This window comes from Rhinopithecus bieti, unplaced genomic scaffold (genome assembly GCF_001698545.2).
Source record: "Rhinopithecus bieti isolate Rb0 unplaced genomic scaffold, ASM169854v2 scaffold_36008, whole genome shotgun sequence".
Taxonomy (NCBI): Eukaryota; Metazoa; Chordata; class Mammalia; order Primates; family Cercopithecidae; genus Rhinopithecus; species Rhinopithecus bieti.
In genome coordinates this window covers 1048491-1060616 of record NW_016816204.1, presented here as the reverse complement: position 1 = coordinate 1060616, position 12126 = coordinate 1048491, and the positions used below count along the sequence as shown (strand labels likewise).

At 40.3% G+C, this 12126-nt stretch overlaps 1 protein-coding gene across 2 annotated transcripts in view; it reads right to left on the bottom strand.

Moving 5' to 3' along the window:
- The window catches only part of ANXA7 (annexin A7), a 40434-nt gene that overhangs the window by 18181 nt on the left and 10127 nt on the right, over positions 1-12126 (bottom strand). The window contains exons 2-6 of one of the 2 annotated variants that reach the window (XM_017854519.1): positions 7007-7061; positions 4380-4584; positions 3379-3489; positions 2738-2802; positions 2264-2329 (exon numbers count right to left, since the gene is read on the bottom strand). In XM_017854519.1, the coding sequence (XP_017710008.1) occupies positions 2264-2329; positions 2738-2802; positions 3379-3489; positions 4380-4584; positions 7007-7060 (501 nt within the window). In that variant the 5' untranslated portion in view covers position 7061. The remainder of the gene's footprint in view (positions 1-2263; positions 2330-2737; positions 2803-3378; positions 3490-4379; positions 4585-7006; positions 7062-12126) is intronic. The other variant, XM_017854520.1, reaches the window with a different exon arrangement.

Here is a 12126-nt window from a genome sequence, read left to right as displayed (position 1 = left end):
AAACCCTAGAAGAAAACCTAGGTAATATCATTCAGGACATAGGCATGGGCAAGGACTTCATGTCTAAAACACCAAAAGCAATGGCAACAAAAGCCAAAATTGAGAAATGGGATCTAATTAAACTAAAGAGCTTCTGCACAGCAAAAGAAACTGCCATCAGAGTGAACAGACAACCTATAGAATGGGAGAAAATTTTTGCAATCTACTCATCTCACAAAGGGCTAATACCCAGAATCTACAAAGAACTTAACAAATTTACAAGAAAAAATCAAACAACCCCATCAAAAAGTGGGCGAAGAATATGAACAGACATTTCTTAAAAGAAGACATTTATGGAGCCAACAGACACATGAAAAAATGCTCATCACTGACCATCAGAGAAATGCAAATCAAAACTACAATGAGATACCATCTCACACCAGTTAGAATGGTAGTCATTAAAGTCAGGAAACCACAGGTGCTGGAAAGGATGTGGAGAAACAGGAACACTTTTATACTGTTGGTGGGACTGTAAATTAGTTCAACCATTGTGGAAGACAGTGTGGTGATTCCTCAAGGATCTAGAACTAGAAACACCATTTAACCCAGCAATCCCATTACCGGGTATATACCCAAAGGATTATAAATCATGCTGCTATAAAGACACATGCACATGTATGTTTACTGTGGCACTATTCACAATAGCAAAGACTTGGAACCAACCCAAATGTCCATCAATGATAGACTGGATTAAGAAAATGTGGCACATATACACCATGGAATACTATGCAGCCATAAAAAAGGATGAGTTCATGTCTTTTGTAGGGGCATGGATGAAATTGGAAACCATCATTCTGAGCAAACTATCGCAAGGTCAAAAAACCAAACACTGCATGGTCTCACTCACAGGTGGGAACTGAACAATGAGAACACTTGGTCACAGGATTGGGGAATATCACACACTGGGGACTTTCGTGGGGTTGGGGGAGGGGGGAGGGATAGCATTAGTAGACAAACCTAATGTAAATGATGAGTTAATGGGTGCAGCACACCAACATGGCACATGTATACATATGTAACAAACCTGCACGTTATGCACATGTACCCTAGAACTTAAAGTATAATAACAATAAAAAAAAAGTTTCATACATACATGTGCTTTAAGTGTTTTATGTTTAAAAATCATTCATATTCAGTCATAAAATGATTTCCCTAAAATTACAAGCATGCTTAAACTACAATCAAAATTTCCATAACAAAAGTGATTACAGGTTTATAATATGATTGGCAAACAACTTCAACAATGAAAAAAAGGACTGAAAGCAACTTACATGACTGTATTAGCAAAGCACCTTTGTATAAGAGAGAGACCACTGGTCTAGAAGGCAGAAGATATAGACTAGAATCTTCTCAGCTTTTTCCTTCACTAGTTTTGTGGCCCTAGACAAGTTTCTCAACCTCTCTGGAGCTCACATACCTCAAAGTGAGCTAAAAAAATCACTAAGGTGTTCCTCTTCCAATACTAGAATCTTTCTCTTACCCTAGCCTAAAACAAGCTTAAAAATGCTAGATATTCATGAATATCCAATATAGAAATTAATAAGAAAATCAAAATAAAAGTAAGCATAAAAGTATGCTGCTTATTATGTTCCTAGTAACTTGCATAGGCTATAAAAAAATTAACAAGGCAATTTAAGAATAAAATTTGGAATTAAAATAAGAAGCCAGGCCATGCGCAGTGGCCCATGCCTGCAATCCCAGCACTTGTGGGAGGCTGAGGCAGGTGGATCACCTGAGGTCAAGAGTTTGCGACCAGCCTGGCCAACATGGTGAAACCTCGTCTCTACAAAAATTACAAAAAATGTGCCAGGTGTGGTGGCGTGCACCTGTAATCCCAGTTACTCCAGAGGCTGAGGCAGGAAAATCACTTGAACCTGGGAGGTGGAGGTTGCAGTGAGCTGAGGTTGTGCCACTGCACTCCAGCCTGGGCGACAAGAGTGAAACTCTGTCTCAAAAATAAATAAATAAATAAAAAAGCAGCAGCCATACATAGTAGGGCAAATATTTAATATATGGGAAACTCTGCAGCTACTGAGAAAATCCATTCAACAGACTAACTGGCTACCATGTCTAAAGCCCTACCAACCATTACAGGAACATAAAGATAAAATAGATACAGTTGAGCCCTTAAGGAAGTAGTGAGAGACAAGTACATGAGAATCAGAAACAAAGGCACACATAGAAAGGACCTAGTGATTAGTGAACATCAGAAAACCTTACTCACTTCACTGCTATAATCCAAAGAAACAGGAGAGAAAACAGGATAGGAAGGAAAAGATTCTGTATTGATCTGAAAAAAGAGTGAAAAGTTATAAAGGTAAAAATGGGAAACAAAACCACCCTACATAAATCACTGTCAGAAATACCAATCTCCAGCCACCCAAATTCATAGGTATAACTGCTGGTAAGGGCAGGGAAAAGGAAAAAGAACTAAAACCAAGAGTCCAGGTGAATTTCTACGATAAAGTTGTGAGAATCATTACCTATGAGATTGGACCTATGCTTGTCTTCTCAAAGTCATCAGGACACTATTAACGCAGATGGACCAAAGAAAGTATGGAGTCTATTAGAAGCAAAGACTTTAGTCTGCCATTACAATAATGGGCCATTTCTTCTGACCCATGGAAACCTCAGCAAAGGGAAGGTTCCTTCTTTATCTAGCTACCTAGACTGAGCTTAAAAGGTAGGAACAAAATACCTGACTAGGGTAAGTAGGTTGTCCTCCAGGATACTGAGAAGGCATCTGTCCTCCAGGAAAGCCACCTATATGTTAAAAATAATAATAATACAAAAACAGGTCTTGTATGTTTTAATTTTTCAAAACAGCATTGATGACTGTGAATATGGAAACATATAAGAACATTTACACTATGATATTCATGAGGATGATTTTAAAAAATATAATTTACTGAATCTAAAACCAACTTTGGTCATAAGAACCTTTTTAATATTCCATGTTCTACAAAAGATCCTCACAAATAATACTTTTTTCACACTTGAACCAGATTAAATTCTGATTCCATCTGGAATGGTTGTCATAATATAGTTCTGGGGGTGGTTTCACTAGTGGTACAGGAGTGGGCAGAGAAGTTCCTGAAGGCTTCCTTTTGGCTTTGGGATAGATTTTTTTAATAGAAAAGTGTAACTTTATCTCTATTTTACTGATTAAACTTTTCCATCAATGTAATACATTTCATAAAACCATTATGTTTAAAATTATTTATGGAAATACATAAACATTTATTGCAGATTATCTCAAATAAAAACTAAGTTCTCTCAATGGCGATTTTAAAATTCAAAATATCATGATACTGTTTTGTCTGGACAGCTGGTACCTACCAGGTAGTGGGACCTGTGCTGGACCACCTCCATAAGATTGTGAAGGTGGCTGTGGGTAGCCAGAAAAGCCTGCTCCACCCGGTGGGACTCCAAATCCTTGGCCTGGAGGAACTAGAGAAAAGAACAGGTCAATAAACTATAGTACAGTTCTCATGACTGCAGAAAAAACCTTAGAAAAATGTCTATTGTTAAAAGTGGAAAAAATATGCTATTAATGCTATAATAGCAGTCCCTTTTCATCTAGATTCAAAACTTCAAATTATCCAGTAAAAAACAAGCTTTTAAATTTTTATCTTATTTATTTATTTTATTTTTGAGACAGAGTCTCACTCTGTTGCCCAGGCTGGAGTTTAGTGGCGCAATACCGGCTCACTGCAAACTCTACCTACCAGGTTCAAGTGATTTTCCTGCCTCAGCCTCCCAGGTAGCTGGGATTACAGGCATGCGCCACCACACCCAGCTAATTTTCATATTTTTAGTCAGATGGGTTTCACCATGTTGGCCAAGCTGGTCTCAAACTCCTGGTTTCAAGTGATCCAACCACCTCAGCCTCCCAAAGTGTTGGGATTACAGGCGTGAGCCACCGCACCCAGCCAAAATTTTACTTTATTATTCTTCCTTACTAACTTAAAATACAAAAATGCTAAGGATTTTTTGTTGTTGTTTTTTGGGGGTCTTTTTTACCTTTGAATAAAGCTGACCTAAAGGTCACAGTCTTGCTAATTGAAATGTCTTAATCAGGTCTTAAGACTACAAACAAGCAAAGTGTTACATATTGATCCTTTATTGCCATGAAATTTATTCCAAGTCCCTTCACAGTGGAATTTTTGAAACTGCTCCCAGCTTTCATGCCCCCAGAGAATCTTCATCCCTCCATCTTGCCAGCTAGGTCAGAGTGACCTGACCTCACACAAAACAAGCAGGAATGAAGAGGATAAAGGGAGAAGGAAAAAGTGCTACAGCAATCCCAATCATTACTAATTCCGCAACCCATAACTCACCTCCGGGATAGGATGGAGCTCCCCCTGGCTGTGGGACACCAGGATAGCCTCCAGGGGCTGGATAACCTCCAGGCGCAGGGTAGCCTCCAGCTCCTGGGTAGCCACTACTTGGCACTTGTGGGTAGGCACCTCCCCCCATTGGAGGAAAGCCACTAGGATAAGGATACTGACCAGAAGGGGGAAAAGATGACTCCTGACCTGCAGGCTGAAAAATCAGAATAATTTTAAACAAATGTGATCATAGAGAACTATGACCCATCTAAAAATAAGGAACAAACAGAGGTTATTATTAAGGTCTAGCTCATTCTTTCACTTTTTAAAAGTCTCATTAGAAATCCTGGAATCTTATACTAGTTTATCAGCATACCAGTTTGTAAGGACACTTGTTTGTCAGAATTCAGTTAAATTTAATTCTACTTGAGTCAGGCAAGAGGGGTCTGCTTCTCTATCTGGGAGTCAGAACAGGGTTCTTTCCAAACCTCAAGGTTTTAAGAAAAAAAAATAAAAAACCTCATTAGTTCCTTCATTTTCCCAGCATCTACAAATATAAGAAAAATCCTCCTCTATACCCTAAACAGAGGAATTTGAGGCTCTTTTGCAACACATCTGGATCTGTTACATAATATTTAAACATGAAAATGGTAACCTGTATATCACATCACACACAGGATCTGACATTTTGGACCTCACAGTCCAGTGCAGTAATACGTAGAGAGGCAGAGATTGTTGCATATTCACTGAACTCTTTCTCCCCAGGCCACAAAGCTATACAGACTACATTTCCCAGACCCCCTTGCAGTTAGGTCGGACCACATGAATGAGTATCAGTGAATGAACATAGACAGAAGTGACATATACCACTTTCTAAATCTGTCCCCTAAAAACCTCTGGCAAATCCTCCATGTTCTCTCTCTTCCTTTATCTGCCACCCATAAGCAGAGGATCCAGCAGAGGACTTCAAAGTGCTAGAGGATGGTAGGTAGGATCAGAATAAGGAAGGAGCCTGGAAACCCAAAACACTGCATGAAACAAAGCCTTGTCCCACCCACCCCCTATTCACCACTGACTTCCAGGAGACTGAAGAAAGAAATACATTTTTTTTTTCATTGTGTTAAGTCACTGAGATTCGGGAGTTGTCAGTTTTAGCAATTAGCCTACGCTGACTGAAATAGTTACTAAAGGCCTGTTTAATACATAGGGACTTGGGAACATATCCATAATTCTCATCTCTCCTGTGATAAATTCACAAGAGCTATATAATCACTTTGCATAAGGATAAACATATTATCACAAACTTGTATAGACACCTCTTCCTATTCTCCCAGGGTTAGATAGCAGCCCCACAGTTATGAGTATAAAACTGAAATGTGGGCTGGGCTAAGTGGCTCATGCCTGTAATCCCAGCACTTTGGAAGGCCGAGGTGGGCGGATCATGAGGTCAGGAAATCGAGGCCATCCTGGCCAACATGGTGAAACCCCATCTCTACTAAAAATACAAAAACTAGCTGGGCGTGGTGGCATGTACCTGTAATCCCAGCTACTTGGGAGGCTGAGGCAGGAGAACTGCTTGAACCCTGGGAGGCGGAGGTTGCAGTGCGTTGAGATCTCACCACTGCGCTCCAGCCTGGTGACAGAGCGAGACTCTGTTTCAAAAAAAAGAAAAACAAAAAACCGAAATGTGGCCGGGCGCAATGGCTCACGCCTAAAATCCCAGCACTTTGGGAGGCCGAGGTGGGCAGATCATTTGAGGTCAGGAGTTTGAGACCAGCTTGGCCAACATGGTGAAACCCCGTCTCTACTAAAAATATAAAAATCAGCTGGCCATGGTGGTGGGCACCTGTAATCCCAGCTACTCGGGAGGCTGAGGCAGGAGAATCACTTGAACCCAGTAGGCGTAAGTTGCAGTGAGCTGAGATCACACCACTGCACTACAGCTTGGGCACAGAGCGAGACTCTGTCTCAAAGACAAAAAACAAAACGAAACAAAAAAACTGAAATGCACAATTCTTACTTACGGCTCAGCTCTTAGTCCTCAGAGTAGTATAGATATCAACAAGGTGGAACTTAGTAGCACGTTTATAAAACGTACTCCAAGTCTAAGAACTATAAATCCACTGCAATTTATCTCTGGGTCAAGCCAAGCCATTAATTATTTTAAACATTCTAACACAACGGTTAAGAAGCAGTGATACTATGACTAAAGGGTATAAAAAAAAAAAAAAAAAAGAACCAGTGATTCATGGGATGGATTTTGCTTACATCCATGTTTTATTGGCTCATACAGCAGTTAACATTTTTTAAAACTAACTCCTAAGTTTTGAAACTGTGGACAATTTCATATAGAACCCAAGTTCTGGCTTTACTTGAAAGTCTGGAGTATCTAGCAAAGCTAAGTGTGCCTCCCTCCATGGCTACACAGGGCTGGTGCTAAGCACCTGCCAGCTTTCAATAGACAAAGCAAGACCTCTCTAGTCCCCCACACAACTACCTTCGCTCACTTGTTCTACTCAGTACCTGTGAGCATCTGAATTTACGACCCCTGCTCTAGCATATCAGTAAGATCTGACATGGCCAGTACCAAACAACACCTATTTTAAGGATGTGAGGTATTAAGTAGCAATACTTACAGGATATCCAGGGAAAGGTGGGTAGCCTGTTGGGGGATAGCCTGGGTATGACATTCTGTAACAACAATAAAAAAGGTCTTCTGTAAGTTTTTTGTTTTTTTTTTTTTTTGAGACGGTGTCTTGCTCTGTCACCAGGCTAGAGTGCAGTGGCATGATCTCGGCTCACTGCAACCTCTGCCTCCCAGGTTCAAGCGATTCTCCTACCTCAGCCTCCCAAGTAGCTGGGACTACAGGTGCACACCACCACGTCCAGCTAATTTTTGTATTTTTAGTAGAGATGGAGTTTCACCACGTTGGCCAGGATGGTCTCAATCCCTTGACCTGGTGATCCACCCACCTCGGCCTCCCAAAGTGCTGGGATTACAGGTGTGAGCCACCGTGCCCGGCCTGTAATTTCTTATAATGGTTAAGGCCTTTGAAAACATATAGATATATACACACACACACAGGGTTTTATGCAAAATATTTCTCTTTTCAAAAGTCTGGCATAAAATTAAAATGTGGATATTAGGGATATAAGCAAAGCTTATTAAAGGCTTATTTCATTATTCACACCAATGGAATCAGTACAGCCTAGCAAAGGTTCCAACTTTGTCATGACATATAATTTTTGTCACATCTCAATTCTACTACTACTATTATTTATGAACTATTCTTCTTCTCTCTTTCTTCTTTTTTTTTTTTTGGAGATGGAATCTTGCCCTGTTGCCCAGGCTGGAGTGTAGTGGCGTGATCTCAGCTCACTGCAACCTCTGCCTCCGGGGTCCAAGTGATTCTCCTGCCTCACCCTCCGAGTAGCTGGGATTACAGGTGTCTGCCACCATGCTCAGCTACTTTTTTGTATTTTTAGTAGAGATGGGTTTCACCATGTTGGCCAGGCTGGTCTTGAATGCCTAACCTCAGGTGATCCACCCACTTCAGACTCCCAAAGTGCTGGGATTACAGGCCAACTCACCCGGCCAAGGCTTCACCTTGGAAGCAGAAAGCAGTCCTCACCAGATGCCAGCACCTCGATCTTGGACTCCCCAGCCTCCAGAACCACACCCAGCCAATCTATTTTTCTTTAAGCCAATTTTTTACTTCCGTTTATTTTTAAAGTATGCTTATTATCAGCACACTTTTAAATATCACCATACTTTTAAATGGAAAACTTCTAAATGGAAAACTTCCAGTAGTTTTCTTACCACAAATAGAAGGTAATATTAAAATACTTAGCTATTAAAATAAAAAGTCCTTTCTAGGTGCCACAGAAATCCCCTCATATGGTGATATAACCACATTATGGGAAACAACAGTACAATGGTTAGGAGTTAACATTCTGGAGTCACATATACATGGATTAAACTCTAGCTTTCTTTTTTAAACTTTTTATTTTTGAGACAAGGTGTTGCTCTGTCACCCAGGCTGGAGTATAGCAGTGCAATCACAGCTTGCTGCAGCCTCGACCTCCTGGGCTCAAGTGATCCTCCCACCTCAACACCCCCTGCCGTAGCTGGGACCACAGGTGCGCACCACCATGCCTGGTAAATTTTTGTATTTTTTTGTAGAGATGGGGTTTCACCATATTGCCCAGGCTGGTCTTGAACTCAAGTGATCTGCCTGCCTCAGCTTCTCAAAGTGCTGGGATTACAGGCATGAGCCACAGAGCCCAGCCCCAAATTACTGTTTTAATGACACTTTGAAAATTATTCCTGTGTAGTTACGCTATCAATTTGACACATATTAGGTCCATTTGTTTCATTTTGCTTTTGACTTTTAAGGTTTTAAAATTTTTTGATTTAGTTTTATAATTATATAAAACATTTTCTGGATTCTAAAGTCAAATCTACAAAACAAGATATGTTCAGAAACCTGTTAACTTCTAACCCTGTCCCTTACTATCTCCTACACATGATTACTTTTACAGTTTATCTACCTGTCTTTAAGTACATAAGCTGATATGTCTATATTTGTATCCCCATTCCATTCTTACATAAAACATACTGTTTCTTTTCTTTTTTTTTTTTTTTTTTTGAGACTCACTCTGTCACCCAGGCTGGAGTACAGTGGCATGATCTCAACTCATTGCAACCTCCATCCCTTGGGTTCAAGCGATTCTCCTGCGTCAGCCTCCCGAGTAGCTGGGATTACAGGCGACTGCCACCGCGCCCAGCTACTTTTTGTATTTTTAGTAGAGATGGGGTTTCACCATCTTGGCCAGGCTGGTCTTGAACTACTAACCTGGTGATCCACCCGCCTCGGCCTCCCAAAGTGCTAGGATTACAGGCATGAGCCACCGCTCTTGGCCCATACTCTGTTACTTTACTGGCTTTTTTCTCTTATTATGGCCACCATCTATAGTCTTCAATCCTTTTTAAAAACAACAACATAGGCCAGGCACAGTGGCTCATGCCTGTAAATCCCAGCACTTTGGAAGGCTGAAGCAGTAGAATCTCTTGCGGCCAGGAGTTTGAGATCAGCCTGGGCAAAAAAGAGAGACCTCATCTCTACAAAAAGTAAAATAATTAGCCAGGCATGGTGGTATGCACCTGTAGTGCCAGCTATTCAGAAGCCTGGGCAGGAAGATCACTTGAGCCCAAGACTTCAAGGCTGCAGTGAGCTAGGATCGCACCACTCCACTCCAGCCTGGGCAACAGAGTGACACCGTGTACCTTAAAAAAAAACAAACAAAAAACACAACTACATAGTACTTCAGTGTGTGGCTACATCATGGCTTATTTAATGGCAGACATCTGAGTTATTTCTAGTCTTTTAACTATTAGTCTTGCAATGAAGAGCCGTGTACAGGTACCTCTCTGTATATTTTGCCAATATTATCTTTGGGGAAGATTCCTAGAAATGGCATTGCTGAGACAAGGGGTAAAGGTGAATGTGATACTGCCCAATTCCCCTCCACAGGGGTTGTACCAATTTGCATTTTCACCAGCACTGCCAACAGAATTTTCCATCTAACATCCTGGATTTCTAGCTGTGTGAATACAGGCAAGTTACTTAGCTTTTCAAAAGAAGTTACTTAGCCTTTTTAGGCCTTCATTTCTTCACCTATCAAATGGGACGTGAACGTACCTACTTAAGGATGTTGTTGTAAGAATTAAGTAAAAGAACATAGGCAAAGCATTTAGCAGTGCTTGGAATAAATTAAGTCCTCAATAAATGTTAACTGCTATGATCATAGAGAACTGTGATATATAATGCAAGAATATTAAAAAATAATTAGCACAAAGTTTGGCTTTTATTTATTCATTATAACACTTTCAGTATATTTACCTTCTCAATTTTATTAGACTTAGACTAATTTTAAAATTAAAATGCTTTCTGATGGAAAAAGGAAGTAGGGTGGTAGAGTGTGGTTAGTCTGAGATTAAGGAGGCATTCATATATTATCTATTCTGTGATAATAATGGTGATCAAAAGTTGATAGTCTTCTGATCAGCAAACATAACACTGGAAACATCTTTTAAAAACTGCAGTCTGTACCAGAAAGTTTGAAAGTTATGTTCTTCAAAAGGTACTCATTTCCATTTGGAAAAGTAAACAATAACCTGCACATCAAGTGATGTTAAGACATTACTATTTTTTTAGGTGTGATAATGGTATTATGATTTTCATCAAGTATTCTGATCTTCTAGAGATAAACACTAAATATTTACAGACAAAATGATATGTCAGGGATTGTGTCAAAATAATATGCAGGAATATTATATATAATATAGTGCAGGAATTTAGACATAATAAGCAATCAGGAGTTGATAACTGTTCATGCTGGGTGATGAGTACATGGGATTCATTACACTCTCTTGTCCATTTTTTGAAAAGACGGCTCATGTAAAATAAATGGAGCTAGTGTGGTTAAAAACAAATATCCCTATATATATACATATATCTTCTGCATTTGAAGAAAACACTATTAACCTAAAGCAAATGCAAATAAACAGAGAAAAAACAAACATTCAAAAGAATACCCTCTTAGCCTGATCAAATCTAAAATACGGCCAGGCGCAGTAGCTCACGTCTGTAATCTCAGCACCTTGGGAGGCCAATGCCGGTGGATCACTTGAGGTCAGAGACCAGCCTGACCAACATGGTGAAACCCTGTCTCTATTAAAAATACAAAAATTAGGGCTGGGCGCAGTGGCTCATGCCTGTAATCCCAACACTTTGGGAGGCTGAGGAAGAGGATCACAAGGTCAGGAGACTGAGGCCATCCAGGCTAACACAATGAAACCCCATCTCTACAAAAAATACAAAAAATTAGCCGGGCGTGGTGGCACGTGCCTGTAGTCCCAGCTACTTGGAAGGCTGAGGCAGGAGAATCACTTGAACCCGGGAGGCGGAGGTTGCAGTGAGCCAAGATTGCACTACTGCACTCCAGCCTGGGCCACAGAGCAAACCTCTGTCCCAAAAAAAAAAAAAAAAAGGCTGGGTGCGGTGGCTCACGCCCATAATCCCAGCACTTTGGGAGGCTGAGGCAGGTGGATCACCTGAGGTCAGGAGTTCGAGATCAGCCTGGCCAACATGGTGAAATGCTGTCTCTACTAAAAATACAAAAATTAGCCAGGCATGGTGGCATGTGCCTGTAATCCCAGCTATTCAGGAGGCTGATGCAGGAGAATCGCTTGAGCCAAGATCACGCCACTGCACTCTACCCTGGGCAATAGGGCAAACCTCTGTTTCAACAACAACAAAAAAATCTAAAATACTATTAGTGATCAGATATAATATACCTGGCAAATATATCTATATAAAGTCAGTAATCACTTTTTTGGCATCTATAAGAAAACATTGCTACAAGTGGAGAGTGAATGATCAAAGGTTTAAACTAGGTTTTTAAAGGTGCTAGACACAGATAGGCAAGAAAGTAGAACAATGTTATTTGCAAGGCAAAAGGTGGGATGTAACTGTGAGGTGGAGGATCACCAAAACAGACTAAGGAGCAGATTAAGACAGAAGTCAGTTAGGAGGACTTCTGTATGTTTAGAATAAAATACTCATCATTCTCCACCACACCACTCTTAACATCCTTTATCTGTCAACAGCACCACTACTTAAATTACCTAATACTCCAGTATAGTAAGAAACCCAGTATTTTTATCTTTTTTTTTTTTTTTTTTTTTTTTTTT